Source organism: Salmo salar, chromosome ssa19, assembly GCF_905237065.1.
Source record: "Salmo salar chromosome ssa19, Ssal_v3.1, whole genome shotgun sequence".
NCBI classification, from domain to species: Eukaryota; Metazoa; Chordata; class Actinopteri; order Salmoniformes; family Salmonidae; genus Salmo; species Salmo salar.
In genome coordinates, this window is record NC_059460.1 from 76,249,614 (window position 1) to 76,272,083 (window position 22,470).

The 22,470-nt window shown below is 47.7% G+C and overlaps 1 protein-coding gene across 8 annotated transcripts in view; it reads left to right on the forward strand.

Annotated features, from left to right (window-relative positions):
• The window catches only part of LOC106579649 (protein 4.1), a 114,991-nt gene that overhangs the window by 56,601 nt on the left and 35,920 nt on the right, over positions 1 to 22,470 (forward strand). For 5 of the 8 annotated variants that reach the window (XM_045702744.1, XM_045702739.1, XM_045702738.1 and 2 more), the window contains exons 4-14: positions 6,400 to 6,504; positions 6,600 to 6,642; positions 6,794 to 6,869; positions 8,057 to 8,275; positions 8,844 to 8,931; positions 11,790 to 11,834; positions 14,301 to 14,453; positions 14,642 to 14,739; positions 14,991 to 15,166; positions 20,098 to 20,337; positions 22,207 to 22,451. In XM_045702744.1, the coding sequence (XP_045558700.1) occupies positions 6,400 to 6,504; positions 6,600 to 6,642; positions 6,794 to 6,869; positions 8,057 to 8,275; positions 8,844 to 8,931; positions 11,790 to 11,834; positions 14,301 to 14,453; positions 14,642 to 14,739; positions 14,991 to 15,166; positions 20,098 to 20,337; positions 22,207 to 22,451 (1,488 nt within the window). The remainder of the gene's footprint in view (positions 1 to 6,399; positions 6,505 to 6,599; positions 6,643 to 6,793; positions 6,870 to 8,056; positions 8,276 to 8,843; positions 8,932 to 11,789; positions 11,835 to 14,300; positions 14,454 to 14,641; positions 14,740 to 14,990; positions 15,167 to 20,097; positions 20,338 to 22,206; positions 22,452 to 22,470) is intronic. The other 3 variants (XM_045702741.1, XM_045702743.1, XM_045702745.1) reach the window with 3 other exon arrangements.

Consider the following 22,470-nt stretch of genomic DNA (forward strand, 5'->3'; position numbering starts at 1 on the left):
GGAAGAGAGAGGGGGGCATGGGGAAGAGAGAGGGGGGCAGGGGGAAGAGAGAGTGGGGCAGGGGGAAGAGAGAGGGGGGCATGGGGAAGAGAGAGGGGGGGCAGGGGGAAGAGTGAGGGGGCATGGGGAAGAGAGAGGGGGCAGGGGAAGAGAGAGGGGGGCAGGGGGAAGAGAGAGGGGGCAGGGGAAGAGAGAGGGGGGGCAGGGGGAAGAGAGAGGGGGGCATGGGGAAGAGAGAGGGGGCAGGAGGAATAGAGAGGGGGGCAGGGGAAGAGAGAGGGGGGGCAGGGGGAAGAGTGAGGGGGACAGGGCCAGGGGGGGCAGGGGGAAGAGAGGGGGGAGGAGGGGGATAGAGGTCAGGATAGAGGTCAGGATAGAGGAGGGGGTTAGAGGTCAGGATAGAGGAGGGGGATAGAGGTCAGGATAGAGGAGGGGGATAGAGGTCAGGATAGAGGAGGGGGATAGAGGTCAGGATAGAGGGGAAAGGAGAGTAAAAAGGGAAGTGTGATAAGAAGAGAGAGGGTAAGGAGAGAGAGGGAAAGAGAGAGGAGAGTGGAAAGACTTGAGGCGAGAGAGGAAAGTGGAGAAGGATCTCGAGGGGGCGAAAAAGGGACAGAGAGTTCACTGAGGGGGATAAAAAGAGAGGGGGATGATGGCATGATGTCCCCTCCTCTCTCGCAGTGACATGCCACTCTTCTTCTGGTCCAAATGGTGTGAATCATCAATGTGCTCTGACCTACCACACAAACAGCATTCCAATTAACTATCCATCAGCCCCCATCAATGCCACAATAACCCTCCTAGTAATGGATGTAGTGACGTGACGGCTAGGGAAGTGAAAACATGTTTTTCTCTCCATCTATCTTTGTCCTTGTGGTTCAGGAGATACATTTTTTGTAGCTTTGGGGATGTTGTTTGGATCACTCAGACAGTGAGGGAGATCGTTGAAGTGCTCCTTCTGGAGGGGAAAATGAGGCTGCAAAGCGGATGTTCTTTAGCGTTAGCCGCTGGCTACCCAAGGCTAATTCACATACAGGTAACTGCCAAAATAAAGGAAACACTAGCATAAAGCGTCTTAATGGCATTGGGCCACCACCAGCCGCAAGAACAGCTTCAATCTGCTTTGGCATAGATTCTTCAATTGTCTGGAAGTAGGATTCTTCAATGTGCCTTGGCATAGACTCTTCAATTGTCTGGAAGTATATTGAAGGGATGCGTCACCATTCACAAGAAATTCCATCATTTGGTGTTTTGTTAATGGTGGTGTAAAATGCTGTCTCAGGCGCCGCTCCAGAATCTCCCGTAAGTGTTCAATTGGGTTGAGGAATGGTGACTGACACACACACACACACACACACACACACACACACACACACACACACACACACACACACACACATACACACACACATACACACACACCCTTTAACCCCCTTCCAAAGTCCCTGAGACTGAATACTTGAGACGGGCTATACAGAAGTTATGCCATTCAAGCCCACAATAAAGTACAAAACAACTGTGTGTGTGTGTGTGTGTGTGTGTGTGTGTGTGTGTGTGTGTGTGTGTGTGTGTGTGTGTGTGTGTGTGTGTGTGTGTGTGGAGTGTGTGCAGCAAGAAAGATATAGGAGGCAAGAAAATCCCATATTTTTGTAAATGAGGAACATGCTTATGATAGGTCTCAGTGATTTACTGTGAAACACAGTCAAGCCATGGTAGCCAAAATAATGGGTAACTGGGCGTTTTATACATGACTCTAAGCATGATGGGATGTTAATTGCTTAATTTAACTCCAAAAACCACACCTGTGTGGAAGCGCCTGCTTTCAATATTCTTTGTATCCCCAAGTGTTTCCTTTATTTTGGCAGTTACCTGAAGCTTAGATTGTTCCTGTATTACTGGTCATCGTTTAATGAGGATACAGTGGTTAAGAGGTTCCCCAAGAGGCCGTACGACCTGGGAAATGGCTTGACTGTGTTTCACAGTAAATCACTGAGACCTACCATAAGCATGTTCCTCATTTACAAAAATATGGGATTTTCTTGCCTCCTATATCTTTCTTGCTGCACACACTCACACACACACACACACACACACACACACACACACACACACACACACACACAGTTGTTTTGTACTTTATTGTGGGCTTGAATGGCATAACTTCTGTATAGCCCGTCTCAAGTATTCATTTTGATCGCACGCTTTCAGAGGAAGTGACAACAGAAGGAGCAGATTTGTTTTTCTTGGAGGAGTTTTGTCTCTCTGATCGTGATGAGAGAGATAGTTATCGGAGTATTAGCGGATTCTGTGGACAGATGTAACAACAGTCTCAGTATACGTCAAGACACACTTTAACTGAGCCCAATGGGGGGTGGCGGTACGCTGTAGAGACTTGGTTTGTCTCTGTTTTAATAAACCTAGCAACACTCTTAGAAAAAAAGGTGCTATCTAGAACCGAAAAGGGTTCTTCGGCTGCCCCCATAGGAGAGCCCTTTGAAGAACCCTTTTTGGTTCCATGTAGAACCCTTTCCACAGAAGGTTCTACGTGGAAAACAAAAGAGTTCTACGTAGAACCGAAAAAGGTTTCTACCTGGAACCAAAATGTGTTCCCCTATGGGGACAGCCAAAGACCCCTTTTGGAACTCCTGTTTTCTTTTCACTCCAGAAACACTCTACAAAATAACCCTCATAATCTTTCTCCGTTTTAAGTTGACATATTTGGACATACCAGTTTCGTCGCAGGTGTAAAATAATCCTGCAGCAGGAGCATTTGATTATATATACAATTTTTTTTGATAATTTCTAACGGGAAATACATTTTGATAGGCTGCGGTGGGCTATAGTTTAGGTCTGCATTTCGAATACACTTGTATGTCGTAATGGAGACCAATATACACTGCTCAAAAAAATAAAGGGAACACTAAAATAACACATCCTAGATCTGAATGAATTAAATAATCTTATTAAATACTTTTTTCTTTACATAGTTGAATGTGCTGACAATGAAATCACACAAAAATAATCAATGGAAATCCAATTTATCAACCCATGGAGGCCTGGATTTGGAGTCACACTCAAAATGAAAGTGGAAAACCACACTACAGGCTGATCCAACTTTGATGTAATGTCCTTAAAACAAGTCAAAATGAGGCTCAGTAGTGTGTGTGGCCTCCACGTGCCTGTATGACCTCCCTACAACGCCTGTGCGTGCTCCTGACGAGGTGGCAGATGGTCTCCTGAGGGATCTCCTCCCAGACCTGGACTAAAGCATCCGCCAACTCCTGGACAGTCTGTGGTGCAACGTGGTGTTGGTGGATGGAGCGAGACATGATGTCCCAGATGTGCTCAATTGGATTCAGGTCTGGGGAACGGGCGGGCCAGTCCATAGCATCAATGCCTTTCTCTTGCAGGAACTGCTGACACACTCCAGCCACATGAGGTCTAGCATTGTCTTGCATTAGGAGGAACCCAGGGCCAACTGCACCAGCATATGGTCTCACAAGGGGTCTGAGGATCTCATCTCGGTACCTAATGGCAGTCAGGCTACCTCTGGCGAGCACATGGAGGGCTGTGCGGCCCCCCAAAGAAATGCCACCCCACACCATGACTGACCCACCGCCAAACCGGTCATTCTGGAGGATGTTGCAGGCAGCAGAACGTTCTCCACGGCATCTCCAGACTCTGTCACGTCTGTCACATGCTCAGTGTGAACCTGCTTTCATCTGTGAAGAGCACAGTGCGCCAGTGGCGAATTTGCCAATCTTGGTGTTCTCTGGCAAATGCCAAACGTCCTGCACGGTGTTGGGCTGTAAGCACAACCCCCACCTGTGGACGTCGGGCCCTCATACCACCCTCATGGAGTCTGTTTCTGACCGTTTGAGCAGACACATGCACATTTGTGGCCTGCTGGAGGTCATTTTGCAGGGCTCTGGCAGTGCTCCTCCTGCTCCTCCTTGCACAAAGGCGGAGGTAGCGGTCCTGCTGCTGGGTTGTTGCCCTCCTACGGCCTCCTCCATGTCTCCTGATGTACTGGCCTGTCTCCTGGTAGCGCCTCCATGCTCTGGACACTACGCTGACATACACAGCAAACCTTTCTGCCACAGCTCGCATTGATGTGCCATCCTGGATGAGCTGCACTACCTGAGCCACTTGTGTGGGTTGTAGACTCCGTCTCATGCTACCACAAGAGTGAGAGCACCGCCAGCATTCAGAAGTGACCAAAACATCAGCCAGGAAGCATAGGAACTGAGAAGTGGTCTGTGGTCACCACCTGCAGAACCACTCCTTTATTGGGGGTGTCTTGCTAATTGCCTATAATTTCCACATGTTGTCTATTCCATTTGCACAACAGCATGTGAAATTTATTGTCAATCAGTGTTGCTTCCTAAGTGGACAGTTTGATTTCACAGAAGTGTGATTGACTTGGAGTTACATTGTGTTGTTTAAGTGTTCCCTTTATTTTTTTGAGCAGTATAGCTTGTGTTATTAAGCTATATAAAACAACAGTTGTTGATGTGTATGGCTGCATTGCAGGCACATTTTTGTACATTTGAATGTCGCAGTAGTAGGAAATGTATTCTGTCTGGTGCTTTAGTGCTTGAGCGAGCAAGAGATTGTGAATTTTTGTGTGAATTTATGTAAATCACAAAGCTCATTTCAATTTCCTGCGGCGCAGGAAAATTATCTTCGACAACAGAGTGTTTGGTTTTCGACAGACATAATGGGACCCATGTCGTCCGAGAGTCTTGATGATCATCCAGGTGCTTCCAGGTGCTTTTTGTCAACTTTTTGGATGAGATGGGTCCCCTTATGTCTTGTGAAAACCAAACACTGCATTCCACAGTAAGAACCTCATACCGAAGGTCAAGTGTGGTGGTGGTAGTGTGATGGTTTTGGGATGCTTTGCTGGCTCAGGAACAGGACGACTTGACTTAATAGAAGGTACCATGAATTCTGCTCTGTATCAGATAATTCTACAAAAGAATGTCAGGTCATCCATCTGTGAGCTGAAGCTGAAGCACACCTGGGTCATGCAGCAAGACAATGATCCAAAACACACAATCAAGTCTACATGAAAATTGTTAAAAAGCAACAAATTAGAAGTTTTGGAATGGCCTAGTCAAAGTCCAGACCTAATCCCAATTGAGATGTTGTGGCAGGCTTTGTAATGAGCAGGTCAGGCTTAAAAAAACACAAATGAAGGCCTCCCAAGTGGCGTAGAGCTCTAAGACACTGCATCGCAGTGCTAGCTGTGCCACTAGAGATCCTGGTTCCAGTCCAGACGGCCGCGACCGGGAGATCCATGGGGCGTCGTCTGGGTTAGGGGAGGGTTTGGCCGGCAGGGATGTTCTTGTCCCAACTCGCACTAGCGACTCCTGTGGTGGGCCCGGGTGCAATGCATGCTGACACAGTCGCCAGGTGTACAGTGTTTCCTCCGACATATTGGTGTGGCTAGCTTCTGGGTTAAGCGGGCATGTGTCAAGAAGCAGTGCGGCTTGGCTGGGTTGTGTTTCGGAGGACGCACAGCTCTCGACCTTCGCCGCTCCTGAGCGATTGGACAAGGCTTTTACTACCAATTGGATACCATGAAATTGGGGTGTAAAAGTACACAAATGTTGCAGAGTTAAAGCAGTTCTGCATGAGAGAGTGGGCCAAAATTCCTCCACAGTGATGTGAGAGACTGATCAACAACTACAGGAAGCATTTGGTTGCAGTCATTGCAGCTAAAGGTTTTAAGGGGGCAATTACTTTCTCACACAGGGGAATTGGGTCTTGCATAACTTAGTCAATTAAATAACTAAAATAAGTATCATTTTTTTTGGTTATTTGTAAACTCAGGTTCCTTTATCTAATAGTAGGTTTTGGTTGAAGATCTGATAACATTCAGTTTCAAAAATATGCAACAACAGAGAAAATCAGAAAGGAGGCAATACTTTTTCACGGCTCTGTAAAAGCACCTCATTGTGCTATTTTTACGTAGCATTAAGGCATGTTGCTTCTTTAGAGGTAGCAATAGGAGCCTCACAGGTTGACGTATCGTGGCAGCAGGGAGCCTTGGATCTCACCCTGCGAGGGCCAGGCAGGGTAGCAGACATTAGGACACTCATCATGATGTGACACAAAATGGTGTGATGATGGGAGTGGAGCCCTTTTAACAGGCTGTAGAGAGTTGAGTCATGGTTGAGTTGTGTGGATTCTCTTCTTTAGTGCTATCCATCATTAAACAGCTCCCGAACCGGTGGGAGGAATATATCACAATTTAGTGCGATGGGATGTTGATGTCATTTAGGAGGGGTTTGAGATCCGAAAAATGGTATGCCGCACTATACATCTGTCCAATGTATAATTTCAGGAATAGTAGAATGTAGGTTCATCTAAGTGTTTCGTCTCCATCTGCAGAAACGGGAGAGAGGCCATGTGTTATTTGACAAAGTGTGTGAGCAGCTCAACCTCCTGGAAAAGGACTACTTTGGCATCACATTCCGGGACATCGAAAACCAAAAGGTAGAATTTGTCTTGTTGATTTTGCTCTGTAATTAGGGGTGTTTTGAACATGTTTTGACGTGAATTAACACTGTCCTCTTGAACTCTTGAACCAGAACTGGTTAGACCAATCCAAGGAGATGAAGAAACAGATCAGAGGTGTGTAAGATATGGGTTTTTGAAAGTTATTTCTGTGCGTGGTTTGAAAGTTAGCCAGCATGCTAGTTACTCAGGCTTAAAGGCACAATCTGGGATCTTTCCTGCTGTTTAATGGTCATTTCAATGAAATGTTTGTTTTTGTACGCTGCAGGAGCCGCCTGGAATTTTTCATTCAATGTGAAGTTCTACCCTCCAGATCCTGCCCAGCTGTCTGAGGATATTACAAGGTTACACTTTCTATAGTTCCACTTTCGGGATATACACTGGGTATACAAAACATTAAGGACACTTGCTCTTTCCATGACATAGACTGACCAGGTGAATCCAGGTGAACTTCAGTCAGTGTAGATGAAGGGGAGGAAACAGGTTAAAGAAGGATTTTTAAGCCTTGAGTGAATGGGCAAGACAAAGTGCCTTTGAACGGGGTATGGTAGTAGGTGCCAGTCACACCGGTTTGTGTCAACAACTGCAACGTTGCTGGGTTTTTCACACTCAACAGTTTTCCCTGTGTAACAAGAATGATCCAGCACCCAAATGACATCCAGCCAACTTGTTTCAACTGTGGGAAGCATTGGAGTCAACATGGGCCAGCATCCCTATCGAACGCTTTCGACACCTTGTAGAATCGACGAATTGAGGCTGTTCTGAGGGGAAAAGGAGGGATGAAACGTTTATTTATTTATTTTGACCCCTTTTTCTCCCCAATTTCATGGTATCCAATTGGGAGTTACTGTCTTGTCTTATCGCTGCAACTCCCGTACGGACTCTGAAGAGGCAAAGGTCGAGAGCCGTGCATTCTCCTAAACACAATCCAATCAAGCTGCACTGCTTCTTGACACAATGCACATCCAACCCAGAAGCCAGCCACACCAATGTGTCGGGGGAAACACAGTGCACCTGGCAACTGTGTCAGCGTGCACTACGCCCGGCCCGCCACAGGAGTCGCTAGTGCGCGATGGGACAAGGACATCCCCGCCGGCCAAACCCTCCCTTAACCCAGACGACGCTGGGCCAATTGTGTGCCGCCACATGGGTCTCCCGGTTGCGGCCGGTTGCGAGAGAGCCTGGACTCGAACACAGAATCTCTAGTGGCACAGCTAGCCTTAGACCGCTGCACCACTCAGGAGGCCGGGGGAAGAACCTTAATATTAGGAAGGTGTTTGTAATGTTTGGTATACTCAGTGTATATAAGCATAATAACAAATGAACTTTTTTTATCAATGAAATACTGTGCTGTGTGCATTTTATTTCCAATTACCTCTTTCTCTTTCTTTCTCTCTCTCTCTTTTTTCTCCCTTCCTCTCACACTTTTTTCTCTCCTCATGACACAAACTCCATCCCTCACTCTCCTTTCTGTTTCCCCACCCCTCTCTATCTGTCCCTCACCCTCTCATCCCTTTCTCTCCCCTTCCAGATATTACCTGTGCCTCCAGTTGAGGGATGACGTGGTGTCAGGGCGTCTGCCATGCTCTTTCGCCACCCACACGGTGCTGGGATCCTACACGGTTCAATCAGAGTTGGGGGACTACGATCTCGAGGAGTCTGGGACGGACTACGTCAGCGAGTTCCGCTTCGCCCCCAACCAGACCAAGGATCTGGAGGAGAAGGTCATGGACCTGCACAAGAACTACAAGTTAGTCTGTCTGTTGAGAACTACACTTAGAAGAAAGGGTTTTTCATCAGTTCCCATACGAGAACCCTTTTTGGTTCCAGGTGGAACCCTTTTTGGTTCCAGGTAAAACTATTTTGGGCTCCACGTAGATCCTTCTATGGAAAGGTTTCTACTGGAACTCAAAAGGGTTCTAGCTGGAACCAAAAGGGTCCTACCTGATACCAAAAAGGTTCTTCAAAGGGTTCTCCTATGGGGACAGCCCTTTTCGGTTCTAGATAACACCTTTTTTTCTAAGAGTGTAGAAGTCAGTCTGGTTGTCTGTCCATCTGTCTGTCTAGAACTACAAGTCAGTCTGGTTGTCTGTTCGTCTGTCTCTCTAGAACTACAAGTCAGTCTGGTTGTCTGTTCGTCTGTCTCTCTAGAACTACAAGTCAGTCTGGTTGTCTGTTCGTCGGTCTCTCTAGAACTACAAGTCAGTCTGGTGGTCTGTACATGTGTCTGTCCGTCTGTCTGACCTAATGGAAGAGAAGGTCATGGTCTCAAAAGTAGCTGTCAAAAACTCATACAAAATGTATCTTTATCTCTCCAGAGGAATGACGCCAGCTGACGCTGAGATGCACTTCCTGGAAAACGTGAAGAAGCTGTCCATGTACGGAGTTGACCTGCACCATGCCAAGGTAAAGTGGCCTAATTCAACTTTTACAAAACAGGCTACCTGTTATTGACCCCAACCCTGTTGTTTCTTTTCAAAATGCCTGACTTGTCATGAATTGAAAAAGCCCTATTGTTATGACCTGCATGATGCTGCCTGGTTCCCTGTCCTTTGACCCCCAGCAGCTGCATGATGCTGCCTGGTTCCCTGTCCTTTGACCCCCAGCAGCTGCATGATGCTGCCTGGTTCCCTGTCCTTTGACCCCCAGCAGCTTCAATAGCCATTTGGATCATTTTTGTTTGAACCCTCAGATCCAATCCATGGTGTTGTGTACTGCCTCAGTGACACCTCAAAACCCACTTCAGGTCCAATCCATGGTGTTGTGTACTGCCTCAGTGACACCTCAAAACCCACTTCAGATCCAATCCATGGTGTTGTGTACTGCCTCAGTGACACCTCAAAACCCACTTCAGGTCCAATCCATGGTGTTGTGTACTGCTCTCAGTGACACCTCAAAAACCCACTTCAGGTCCAATCCATGGTGTTGTGTACTGCCTCAGTGACACCTCAAAACCCACTTCAGGTCCAATCCATGGTGTTGTGTACTGCCTCAGTGACACCTCAAAAACCCAGGTCTAGGAGAAATAAGTTTAGTTTAGTTTAACCTTGCTACCAAATTAATGAATTTAGCCTATCAGAGGTGTGTTCGCTAGACATGGTCTGAATTTAGCCTATCAGAGGTGTGTACGCTAGACATGGTCTACCTATTACTTACTAATGTCTGTTTTGTGTTGAATATTGTTCCGTTGTAACTATGTTGGTTGTTTCTGTTGTTTGCAATGTCAGCTGGAGATCACATTTTAGGACTAACTACCCAAATCTAAGTAACCAAGTAAATCAAAAACTGGCCCAATTCACTGACATAGATTTGAATGCATATGGCACAGTCAGATAAAATAATATAGATTTGAATGGAAATGGCACAGTCAGATAAAATAATATAGATTTGAATGGAAATGGCACAGTCAGATAAAATAAAATAGATTTGAATGGAAATGACACAGTCAGATAAAATAACATAGATTTGAATGATAATGGCACAGTCAGATAAAATAAGATAGATTTGAATGGAAATGACAGTAAGATAAAATATCATAGATTTGAATGGAAATGACAGTAAGATAAAATATCATAGATTTGAATGGAAATGACAGTAAGATAAAATATCATAGATTTGAATGGAAATGACACAGTCAGATAAAATAACATAGATTTGAATGGAAATGGCACAGTCAGATAAAATATCATAGATTTGAATGGAAATGACACAGTCAGATAAAATAACATAGATTTGAATGGAAATGACACAGTCAGATAAAATAACATAGATTTGAATGGAAATGGCACAGTCAGATAAAATATCATAGATTTGAATGGAAATGGCACCGTCATATAAAATAACATAGATTTGAATGGAAATGCCACCGTCAGATAAAATATCATAGATTTGAATGGAAATGACACAGTCATATAAAATAACATAGATTTGAATGGAAATGGCACAGTCATATAAAATAACATAGATTTGAATGGAAATGACACAGTCAGATAAAATATCATAGATTTGAATGGAAATGGCACAGTCATATAAAATAACATAGATTTGAATGGAAATGGCACAGTGAGATAAAATACCATAGATTTGAATGGAAATGGCACCGTCAGATAAAATACCAGTATCAGGTAGAATATACTCAAGGAAAGATAGGAGAGGAGAAACTTTTTTTTTTTAGACAAATATGGCACATTTTTATCTTCATCAAAGAAACATTGTTTGGATATTTGTGTTTCTGTTCCCGGGGTCTCCTGCGTGGCGCAGTGGTCTAAGTCACTGCATTGCAGTGCTAGCTGTGCCACTAGAGATTCTGGGTTCGAGTCCAGACTCTTGTCGCAGCCGGCCATGACCGTGAGACCCATGGGGTGGCGCACAATTGGCCCAGCGTCGTCTGGGTTAGGGGAGGGTTTGGCCGGCAGGGATGTCCTTTCCCATAATGCACTAGCAACTCCTGTGGCGGGCTGGGCGCAATGCTCGCTGACACGGTTGCCAGGTGCACGGTGTTTCCTCTGACACATTGGTGCGGCTGGCTTCCGGGTTAAGTGTGTCAAGAAGCAGTACGGCTTGGCTTGGTTGGGTCAGAGGAGGAGCTCTTTGGTCTTGGCCATGGTGGAGAGTTTGGAATCTGATTGATTGATTGCTTCTGTGGACAGGTGTCTTTTATACAGGTAACAAACTGAGATTAGGAGCACTCCCTTTAAGAGTGTGCTCCTAATCTCAGCTTGTTACCCGTATAAAAGACACCTGGGAGCCAGAAATCTTTCTGATTGAGAGGGGGTCAAATACTTATTTCCCTCATTAAAATGCAAATCCATTTATAACATTTTTGACATGCGTTTTTCTTGATTTTTTTGTTGTTATTCTGTCTCTCACTGTTCAAGTAAACCTACCATTATAGACTGATCCTTTCTTTGTCAGTGGGCAAACGTACAAAATCAGCAGGGGATCAAATTATTTATTCCCTCACTGTATAGCCTGACCCAGCTATTGATTGGGTTATATCATCTGACCTCATGTGAACCAACGCAATGATGGAAAAACCATTCAAACCCAAAATGTTTCAGAACACCTCCTCACACCAAATGTGTAAGAGAGTAAGCATATTATTTTGTCTTGAAAAATAATAATAATGAAATAATGACATGTCGCTAATGCACTTAAGATTTTCATTAATAACCAAATAAGGGATGACACTGATAGCATGGAAACTCTCCCTCTGGTCAGAACAGCCTATGATTGTGTTTTCTTATTCTTACTGAATGGCCTAGTTGGTAGGAAGCCTGTTTGAGTGCTTGTCTCCAGCTAAGGGCGAGGTAAGGCTTGCATTTTGTTTGTGTGTATGTAGAGTTACATGTATGTTACATGTGTCCCTGTCTGAAAACCCCTGTCTTTGTGCATGACCATGGACTGTTAGAGTCCATCGTTTGGAGCTGTGGGTTGGATCACCACAGTTTCGAGTTGACATTGTGGATGCCTGTAGTTGTAGTCTCTTAGGTGACTGTTGTGAGGTTTAGGACACCCCCCCCCCCCACCCTTCATAGCCCCAGTGCTCATATCCACTCACAGGAGGTTGTGGACCCCCTCTGTGCCCCCATCTGCTCTGTGACACCCCGACTGTGTTGATCTGCAGACTTCAAGACCTTTTGGGGAAGGCCTCATCATCGTGATGTCATGTGACTAGTATCTGCCATCTTAGCCCCACATAGGCTACGTTCCAATATCCACACTAACATGCCACTTGAATGAAGCAATCAGGAATGCATTTCAGGTGGTATGCTAGTGTGAAAATTATTGGTACATGGCATTAGATTTTAGACAAGAGTAGATGTCACTGCAGTCATAGGCTTTGCCTCATGAGTGATAGACTCCTCCATCACCATTACATTCACTGGCCTTGCAATGCCATCATATTGCAGTGTACTTAGGTGTGCGAATGAAAGTTTAGTCAAAATGCCCCCTGCTGCATTGTAGACCTTCAGCATCTATGAAACTGGAACACAGTTCATAGTACAGCACAGCTGAACATACCTGAGTGTTGCTCGTTACTACCCTAAACTACACTGAACAAAAATATAAACGCTACGCTATGTTGTGCACAAATATGTTTACATCCCTGTTAGTCAGCAGTTCTCCTTTGCCAAGATATTCCATCCACCTGACAGGTGTGGCATATCACAAAGCAAATTAAACAGCATGATTATTACACAGGTTCACCTTGTGCTGGGGACAAATCAAGGCCTCTCTAAAATGTGCACACAACACAATGCCACAGATGTCTCACGTTTTGAGGGAGCGTGCAATTGGCATGCTGACTGCAGCAATGTCCAACAGAGCTGTTGCCAGATATTTTAATGTTCATTAAAATATCTGTGTGTGTGGGGGGTGGGGGGGTCATTCTGAATGGCTGGGCCTGGCTCCCATGGCTGCATCCCTGCCCAGTCATGTGAAATGTATAGATTAGGGCCTAATGAATTTCAGTTGACTGATTTCCTTCTATGAACTGTAACTCATTAAAATCTTTGAAAATTGTTGCATGTTGCATTTATATTTTTGTTCAGTACACATTTACATAGCTAAGACAAGTGCATCAGTGTGCTCTGTAAATTGGCTTCAAAATCTGTGCTCCCCTCGTCTCCTTAACTTCATCTGCACTGATTGGAATGTGACAGGTAAAAACAATATGGTGGAAGATCATCATTAGACTGGCTTTCACCTGGTCACTTCTTTCAGATCAGTGCAATGAAGGAGAAGAGGCGAGGAGAGGACAGAATTTTTAGGCAATTGAGAAAGAGCCCAAGACCTGCTCCTGGCTACAAAGCCAGACATATCACTAGTGAAAGTGGGAGCTGTGAAAATAGATAGTTTTAGGATAAATAATTGGTTTCTGTTAATCTAAGGCCATTTATTTTCTCTTGAGTTCTTGGTTTCGGTGAAATATGTCCGTCGACATTACAACAGCTCTCATGATGTTTTCATTTCATAAAAAAAAAAGACAAAGCTAATTTGAATCGGTCATTGAGAAATGCTTTGTAATTGGCTTGCTGTATTGCCAGTTGTCTTAGGCCGTCTGTCTTCTTTGTAGGAGAAAGTGGTGGTGTCTGGATATTGTGAACCATTTTATTTTTTTTACAATCAAGAAACCTTTTTTAGCCTGGTTTTCAGTCTGTTTTGGCATTAGTCAACTACTTTCCTGTTATCATGTTCACATTTTATTTGTTACATGCACAAGTACAGTTAAATGCTGAACTTGCAAGCCCTACCCAACAGTGCATTATTCAATATTTTAAAAAGTATATAAAAAAAAACACGAGAAATAAGAAATAAAAGAGGAAGCTCTCTTATTTCTGCTTGGTATAGGAGTCTAGTAAAAAGTGGGAATTCTGTAGAACAGGACCGGTTAACGCCAGGCCTGGAGGGCCGAAACCCCTCTGGACTCTCTGGGTCAATTAGTAACATTCATCATTCAGTCAATTAACTACTAGGAAAAACAGGAGCACTTTGGCCCTTTAGGCATGGAGTTGACTAGCCCTGCAGACAGTAAACCGAGGACAACATCCAGTGGGTTGAGTCAAGCCCAAACTGACTGACACCCAGGCTACCTCAATGTGAAACTAGTTAGAGTACCAACATTCCCAAAACTTTCCCAAAGTTCCCAGTTTTTTTTTTATACCAGTTTGCAGAGGTTTCAGGAATTTTGCAATAAAGAATAAAATAAAAAGTATAGTTTGAGTAGTGTCAAGTTGTTGACCACGGTGTGTGTTCCTGCCGGTCCTTCCCAGGATTCCGAGGGTGTTGAGATCATGTTGGGCGTGTGCTCTAGCGGTCTTCTGATCTACCGTGACCGCCTGCGCATCAACAGGTTCGCCTGGCCCAAGGTCCTCAAGATCTCCTATAAAAGGAATAATTTCTACATCAAAATACGCCCCGGAGAGGTAAGCATGTCAGTATGGCCCTCCTGACATGAAAGAAGTGTCCATATCCTGTTTCATGTACGTAGAATGGCATCACATAGAATGACATCACATAGAATGACATTACATAGAATGGCATCACATAGAATGACATCACATAGAATGACGTGTGTGTGTTTTCTTTTTTTTTGTCTTTTTTTTTTTGTCAGTTTGAGCAGTTTGAAAGCACCATCGGGTTCAAGCTCCCCAACCATAGGGCGGCCAAGAGACTATGGAAGGTCTGCGTGGAGCACCACACCTTTTTCAGGTGAGACCTGGGCCACCACCTCAACGTGTAGACATCTGCCGTTTCAGTGGAGGGTTTTGAAAGTAAATTTATAGTTATTGTATATTGTCTTGGTTATCTTCACGCTGGGCTGGAGCAAAAGCCTGCATGCCTTGCTTCCCTCCAGGATCATTTGCCCATCCCTGCTGTAATAGTGTGGCTTTCTTGACCTCTAGGTAGATTCATGTCTCCTCCTTGTTCTCCTGAAATCACCATTCCTCTCTGTCCTCTAGGTTGGTGTCTCCAGAAACTCCCCCCAAGAAGTTCCTAAACCTGGGCTCTAAGTTCCGATACAGCGGGAGAACCCAGGCCCAGACGCGACGAGCCAGCTCCCAGATCGTCCGTCCGGCGCCCCGCTTCGAGCGCTCCACCAGCAAGCGCTACATTATGTCGCGCAGCCTGGACGGAGGTTCGTAGTTCCATCAACATTTCTCTTAGGAATGAAAGAGGATTGTGTCACATTTCTTCCCATAGAGTTTGTGTTGGGAAAGTTAGCCTGAAAGCATTGAGTGTGCCACCATAAAGCTAGCTACAGGACATCAACCAAAAACGACTCAACCTAAATGAACAAGAAAATCATGTTATCCTTGTCCCCCTCTGTCTCTATGTCCAGCCTATTTTGAAGTCACTATCTCTAAGCTGTTGAATTCAGCTGATAGGGTGTCAAGAGGGCAGTACATTTGAACATACATCTCAGGCACCAATCAATCAATGAACCCATCTGTCATAATGGCCATACCACTGCACGTCTGTCAGTGACGTCTGTCAGTCAATCACACTTGATTTGGTCTTCACAACCATTGACATTTACTCAGGTCCTCCCAGACCTGTCATTGGCTTACAAGTGCCACTGGCGTGAATAGGGAATTGGTATTTGGTATACTTTCCCTTGAAATTCCCTGGAACGATGCGACAATGCAACTTTATATTCTCCACAGAGCCATTTTGTTCACCATTTGTCTTGAATGTGGCCATTTGCTTGATAGCTTCACCATTTCCCAGTCTACATGAAAGCTTAAGAGAACCTCCCTAAGCAGCCATGCTGTGAAGTCGCTAAAGCCTCAGTATGCCGCTCAGACTCATTACAGCTTGTAGCCATTGTTTTATCCTCGCTGCTCTGCACTCACATCGCCTTTTCATCCCCTCAAAGTAGCCAGGGCTGTCCCCCTCTCCCCCGTCTTTATCAACCAGTCCCAGACCACGGGTAATGTCCTTTATTTTTCAGGCCAGCTCACAGAGGTAGCCGCAGTTAGATGGCTCATAGAGGCTGTGTATGAAGAGGGAATTGATACTCGCCACAGGAATTTATCAGACGCCCCATTGTGTTGTTTTGACATCTTCGCTCGGCAACGCAACCTCTGCTTTTGTTCCCACCCGTTCTCCCCTGTTCTCACCCGTTCTCCCCTGTTCTCACCCGTTCTCCCCTGTTCTCACCCGTTCTCCACTGTTCCCACCCGTTCTCCCCTGTTCCCACCCGTTCTCCCCTGGTCCCACCCGTTCTCCCCTGTTCTCACCCGTTCTCCCCTGTTCCCACCCGTTCTCCCCTGGTCCCACGCGTTCTCCCCTGTTCTCACCCGTTCTCCCCTGTTCCCACCCGTTCTCCCCTGTTCTCACCCGTTCTCCCCTGTTCCCACCCGTTCTCCCCTGGTCCCACCCGTTCTCCCCTGTTCTCACCCGTTCTCCCCTGTTCCCACGCGTTCTCCCCTGGTCCCACCCGTTCTCCCCTGTTCTCACCCGTTCTCCCCTGTTCCCACCCGTCCTCCCCTGGTCCCACCCGTTCTCCCCTGGTCCCACCCGTTCTCCCCTGTTCTCACCCGTTCTCCCCTGTTCCCACCCGTTCTCCCCTGGTCCCACCCGTTCTCCCCTGTTCTCACCCGTTCTCCCCTGTTCCCACCCGTTCTCCCCTGTTCCCACCCGTTCTCCCCTGTTCCCACCCGTTCTCCCCTGGTCCCACCCGTTCTCCCCTGTTCCCACCCGTTTTCCCCTGTTCTCACCCGTTCTCCCCTGTTCCCACCCGTTCTCCCCTGTTCCCACCCGTTTCTCCCCCGTTCTCCCCTGGTCCCACCCGTTCTCCCCTGGTCCCACCCGTTCTCCCCTGTTCCCACCCGTTCTCCCCTGGTCCCACCCGTTCTCCCCTGGTCCCACCCGTTCTCCCCTGTTCCCACCCGTTCTCCCCTGTTCCCACCCGTTCTCCCCTGTTCTCACCCGTTCTCCCCTGGTCCCACCCGTTCTCCCCTGTTCCCACCCGTTCTCCCCTGTTCCCACCCGTTCTCCCCCGTTCTCCCCTGTTCCAACCCGTTCTCCCACGTTCTCCCCTGTAACCCCCTGTCCCACCCGTTCTCCCCCGTTCTCCCCTGTAACCCCCTGTGTTCCCCCGTTCTCGCCCGTTCTCCCCTGTAATCCCCTGTCCCACCCGTTTCTCCCCCGTTCTCCCCTGTAACCCCCTGTTCCCACCCGTTTTCCCCCGTTCTCCTCTGTAACCCCCTGTTCCCACCCGTTCTCCCCCGTTCTCCCCTGTAACCCCCTGTTCCCACCCGTTCTCCCCCGTTCTCCCCTGTAACCCCCTGTTCCCACCCGTTCTCCCCCGTTCTCCCCTGTAACCCCCTCCCACCCGTTCTCCCCTGTAACCCCCTGTTCTCCCCCGTTCTCCCCTGTAACCCCCTGTTCTCCCCCGTTCTCCCCTGTAACCCCCTGTTCTCCCCTGTTCTCCCCTGTAATCCCCTGTTCCCACCCGTTCTCCCCCGTTCTCCCCTGTAACCCCCTGTTCTCCCCCGTTCTCCCCTGTAACCCCCTGTTCTCCCCCGTTCTCCCCTGTAATCCCCTGTTCCCACCCGTTCTCCCCCGTTCTCCCCTGTTCCCACCCGTTCTCCCCCGTTCTCCCCTGTAACCCCCTGTTCTCCCCCGTTCTCCCCTGTAACCCCCTGTTCCCACCCGTTCTCCCCCGTTCACCCCTGTAACCCCCTGTTCCCACCCGTTCTCCCCCGTTCTCCCCTGTAACCCCCTGTCCCACCCGTTCTCCCCCGTTCTCCCCTGTAACCCCCTGTTCGGCCCCGTTCTCCCCCGTTCTCCCCTGTAACCCCCTCCCACCCGTTCTCCCCGTTCTCCCCTGTAACCCCCTGTTCTCCCCCGTTCTCCCCTGTAACCCCCTGTCTTCCCCCGTTCTCCCCTGTAACCCGCTGTTCTCCCCCGTTCTCCCCTGTAACCCCCAGTTCTCCCCCGTTCTCCCCCGTTCTCCCCTGTAATCCCCTGTTCCCACCTGTTCCCCCCGTTATCCCCTGTAACCCGCTGTTCTCCCCCGTTCTCCCCTGTAATCCCCTGTTCCCACCCGTTCTCCCCCGTTCTCCCCTGTTCCCACCCGTTCTCACCCATTCTCCCCTGTTCCCACCCGTTCTCCCCTGGTCCAACCCGTTCTCCCCTGTTCTCACCCGTTCTCCCCTGTTCCCACCCGTTCTCCACTGGTCCCACCTGTCTCCCCTGTTCTCACCCGTTCTCCCCTGTTCCCACCCGTTCTCCCCCGTTCCCACCCGTTCTCCCCCGTTCTCCCCTGCTCCCACCCGTTCTCCCCTGGTCCCACCCGTTCTCCCCTGGTCCCACCCGTTCTCCCCTGTTCTCACCCGTTCTCCCCTGGTCCCACCCGTTCTCCCCTGTTCCCACCCGTTCTCCCCTGGTCCCACCCGTTCTCCCCTGGTCCCACCCGTTCTCCCCTGTTCCCACCCGTTCTCCCCTGTTCTCACCCGTTATCCCCTGTTCCCACCCGTTCTCCCCTGTTCTCACCCGTTCTCCCCTGTTCCCACCCGTTCTCCCCTGTTCCCACCCGTTCTCCCCTGGTCCCACCCGTTCTCCCCTGGTCCCACCCGTTCTCCCCTGTTCTCACCCGTTCTCCCCTGGTCCCACCCGTTCTCCCCTGTTCTCACCCTTTCTCCCCTGTTCTCACCCTTTCTCCCCTGTTCTCACCCGTTCTCCCCTGTTCTCACCCGTTCTCCCCTGTTCTCACCCGTTCTCCCCTGTTCTCACCCGTTCTCCCCTGGTCCCACCCGTTCTCCCCTGTTCTCACCCGTTCTCCCCTGTTCTCACCCGTTCTCCCCTGTTCCCACCCGTTCTCCCCTGTTCCCACCCGTTCTCCCCTGGTCCCACCCGTTCTCCCCTGGTCCCACCCGTTCTCCCCTGTTCCCACCCGTTCTCCCCTGTTCCCACCCGTTCTCCCCTGTTCTCACCCGTTCTCCCCTGGTCCACCCGTTCTCCCCTGTTCCCACCCGTTCTCCCCTGTTCCCAACTGTTCCCACCCGTTCTCCCCTGTAACCCCCTGTTCTCCCCCGTTCTCCCCTGTAACCCCCTGTCCCACCCGTTCTCCCCGTTCTCCCCTGTAACCCCCTCCTCCCGTTTCCCTGTAACCCCCTGTTCTCCCCCATTCTCCCCTGTAACCCCCTGTCTTCCCCCGTTCTCCCCTGTAACCCCCTGTTCCCACCCGTTCCCCCACGTTCTCCCCTGTTCCCACCCGTTCTCCCCCGTTCTCTCCTGTAACCCCCTGTTCTCCCCCGTTCTCCCCTGTAACCCCCTGTTCCCACCCGTTCTCCCCCGTTCTCCCCTGTAACCCCCTGTTCCCACCCGTTCTCCCCTGTTCCAACCTGTTCTCCACATCCTCCCCTGTAACCCCCGGTTCTCCCCTGTTCGGCCCCGTTCACTGATTAATTGGAGAATAGTTTTTTTCTTTTTATTTATGCCCCCTCCAGAGCTCTGTGAGCCAGCTGTCTTTGTCTTGATTGCCGGCGTGGGCCGTCACTATCATATCAGAACTGTGGATGAAAACCGGTCCATTTGAATGTAAATGTTGTTGTAGCTGGCATCCCCAGCTGATGTCTCATCTCGGGGTGACGAGCTCTTTTGGCGGAATTTCACTAGCTAACTGATGTGGAAGAGAGACTGCCAGTTGGGTGTGGTGCCAAATGAATATGAGCCTCCTCGGGGCCGTATTAGATTCAGACTCGTCATTATGATTGGACCGAAAAGGCAACATTGATATTTATGTCTCAACTACTCATTGATGGGAGCCAGTTCAGTGTCTGACAGTTGGTTCTCCTCCCATCCGAAAGTGTATCTATCCTCTAGCACTGTAAGACTTAACTCCATCTCTTAGTCTGAGGCTTTCCATAACACTGTGAACCAGACACAAACTACACATCCTTTAACATTCATGTATTCAAATCTATAGTCAATATCTCTACACAATTATAATATAAACCAACAATATTCTCTCAAGTGCTCAGCTGACTCCCTAATGCTCAGATTTGAATAATAGTATGTCATCATGTTAATATTGAATTTCTATGCAATCCTCCTCAGCTCCGCAGAGTACACCCAAAAGGATTTCACCCAAAAGGAGTTCACCCAAAAGGAGTTCACCCAATAGGAGTACACCCAAAAGGAGTACACCCAGTAGGAGTACACCCAGTAGGAGTTCACCCAATAGGAGTTCACCCAATAGGAGTTCACCCAATAGGAGTTCACCCAAAAGGAATACCCCCCAGTCTGTATCCCCGAGAATTGAACCACCTGCTAGTTTTAACGGCGCTAAACCAACAGGTAGATATCATGCACTGTGTGTCTGTGTACGTGCTAACAGTAAATGTAGCCCCTGCTAGCTATGCCTGCTAGCTAATTATCACATTTCTGCTTCTTTCCTTTTCCTATTTTCGACGGGGGCCATTTTGTTTTGTATTTTGTTAGAGACTCCCCCCTCAGTGCTGACCAGGCTTGCATGCTCCCGTGCTGATTGGGGGGCTCCCCGCCTAGCATGTGAATGCACCATGGCCTTCGCTTCACAGCTGTTCACTGTTCACTTGCAGAAACAAAAAACGCCTTGTGGTGTTAGCTTGGCCGCTATTGGCTAATGTGGCCCGTATCTATAAGGAGACTTGACAATTACTCACTTTTTCTCCCAGCTCGTAACATGGAGTCAGAGTGCTTTCTGTGTCGTCACAGATGTAGGGAGATGGTACAAGTTAACCTAGATACAGTTCAAATTGGTTAGGATATGTGTTTTTCTTGGCTGAATGATAGAATACAGCTTCTTAGCTGTGTTTGGGTCCACAACAGGGATGCAGTCCATTCTCTTATCTGTAACTGAGTCATAGCAACGTTGGAGCAGCCTTTTATTTGTCATTTAACAGCACATCCAAGACCTTTGAATTTCCTTTCTCGTTTAGACCCTGATGCAGTAGTTTTTGGATTGATATTTCAGTGTGTGAAAGGAGCCTTTAACAAGTAGTTTGAGCCTTTGATTTCCAGTCAACGGGGAGAATTCCAAAGCTGCGGTAAGTTAAAGAATGTTTGTAAGGCCTGCGTATAGAGGAGCTTAAACATGACATGTTATCAGGGATTTAGCATTTCAGTCTAAGAAGATGTAAATAGAGAGCATTTATGATGAGAGTAGTCAACCAATCAGAAAAACCTCTGCATGGAAACTGATAGCAAATCAGAAAAAGCCTTTTCTCCTCATAAATGTGCACCCTGGTATTTCAGTAGTTGCTTACTGTTTTACCTGAAACTCTTGATGATATTGTTGTATAATATCATACTGCTGATAAGATTCGATGAGCAGCTACACTACATGATCTATATAAGACTAAAGTATGTGGACACCTGCTCGTCAAACATCTCATTCCAAAATCATGGGCATTAATATGGAGTTGTTCCACCCTTTGCTGTTATAACAGCCGCCACTATTCTGGGAAGGCTTTCCACTAGATGTTGGAACATTGCTGCAGGGACTTGCTTCCATTCAGCCACGAGCATTAGTGAGGTCGGCAACTGATGTTGGGCGATTAGGCCTGGCTAGCAGTTGGCGTTCCAATTTATCTCAAAGGTGTTTGATGAGGTTGAGGTCAGGGCTCTGTGCAGGCCAGTCAAATTCTTCCACACCGATGTTGACAAACCATTTCTGTATGGACCTCGCTTGGTGCGCGGGGAATTGTCATGCTGAAACAGGACAGGGCCTTCCCCAGACTGTTGCCACAAAGTTGGAAGCACAGAATTGTCTAGAATATCATTGTATGCTGTGGTGGTGTCCACATACTTTTGTATATGAAATGCTCTGGGCTAGCGCTGTCATTTCAAACCACACAATGATTTCAGAATATTGCTTTAATTACAGATCATATCTGATAGAAAAGCTCTGATGTTGATAATATGTTATTATTTGTTATTATCAACAAGAATGGGATTTAATATCTCCTGTATCTCTTGAGTCAATGGCTGTGATGACTATGCTGATACAGACTGTAGCTCATTAGCATTACCTCTCCAACCCGCTGACCTGCAATATTGCGTCAGTTAAAGGAAAATGACAATTCCCTAAATGGAAAATGATCTGTGTGTGTGTATGTGTGTGTGGGTATGTGCGTGCTTGTGTCCGTGCGTGTGCGTGCATGTGCGTCTATGTGCATGCTTCAGAGATGGGCTCGGACCTATACGGAAGGGCGAAGGGCATCGCCATGAGCGACCTCATCACCACCGTGACACCGGAGAAAAAGGTGGAGGAGAGGAAGGCGGAGGAAGAGGTGGAAGTAGAGGTGGAAGTAGAGGTGGAAGTAGAGGTGGAAGTAGAGGTGAAGGTGGAGGTGGAGGAGGATGAGACCACGAAAGCCACTGAGATCTCTCTGCCAAGTCCAACCTCTCCCATTCGACACGACACCAAGGTATAGTTCTCCACACCCA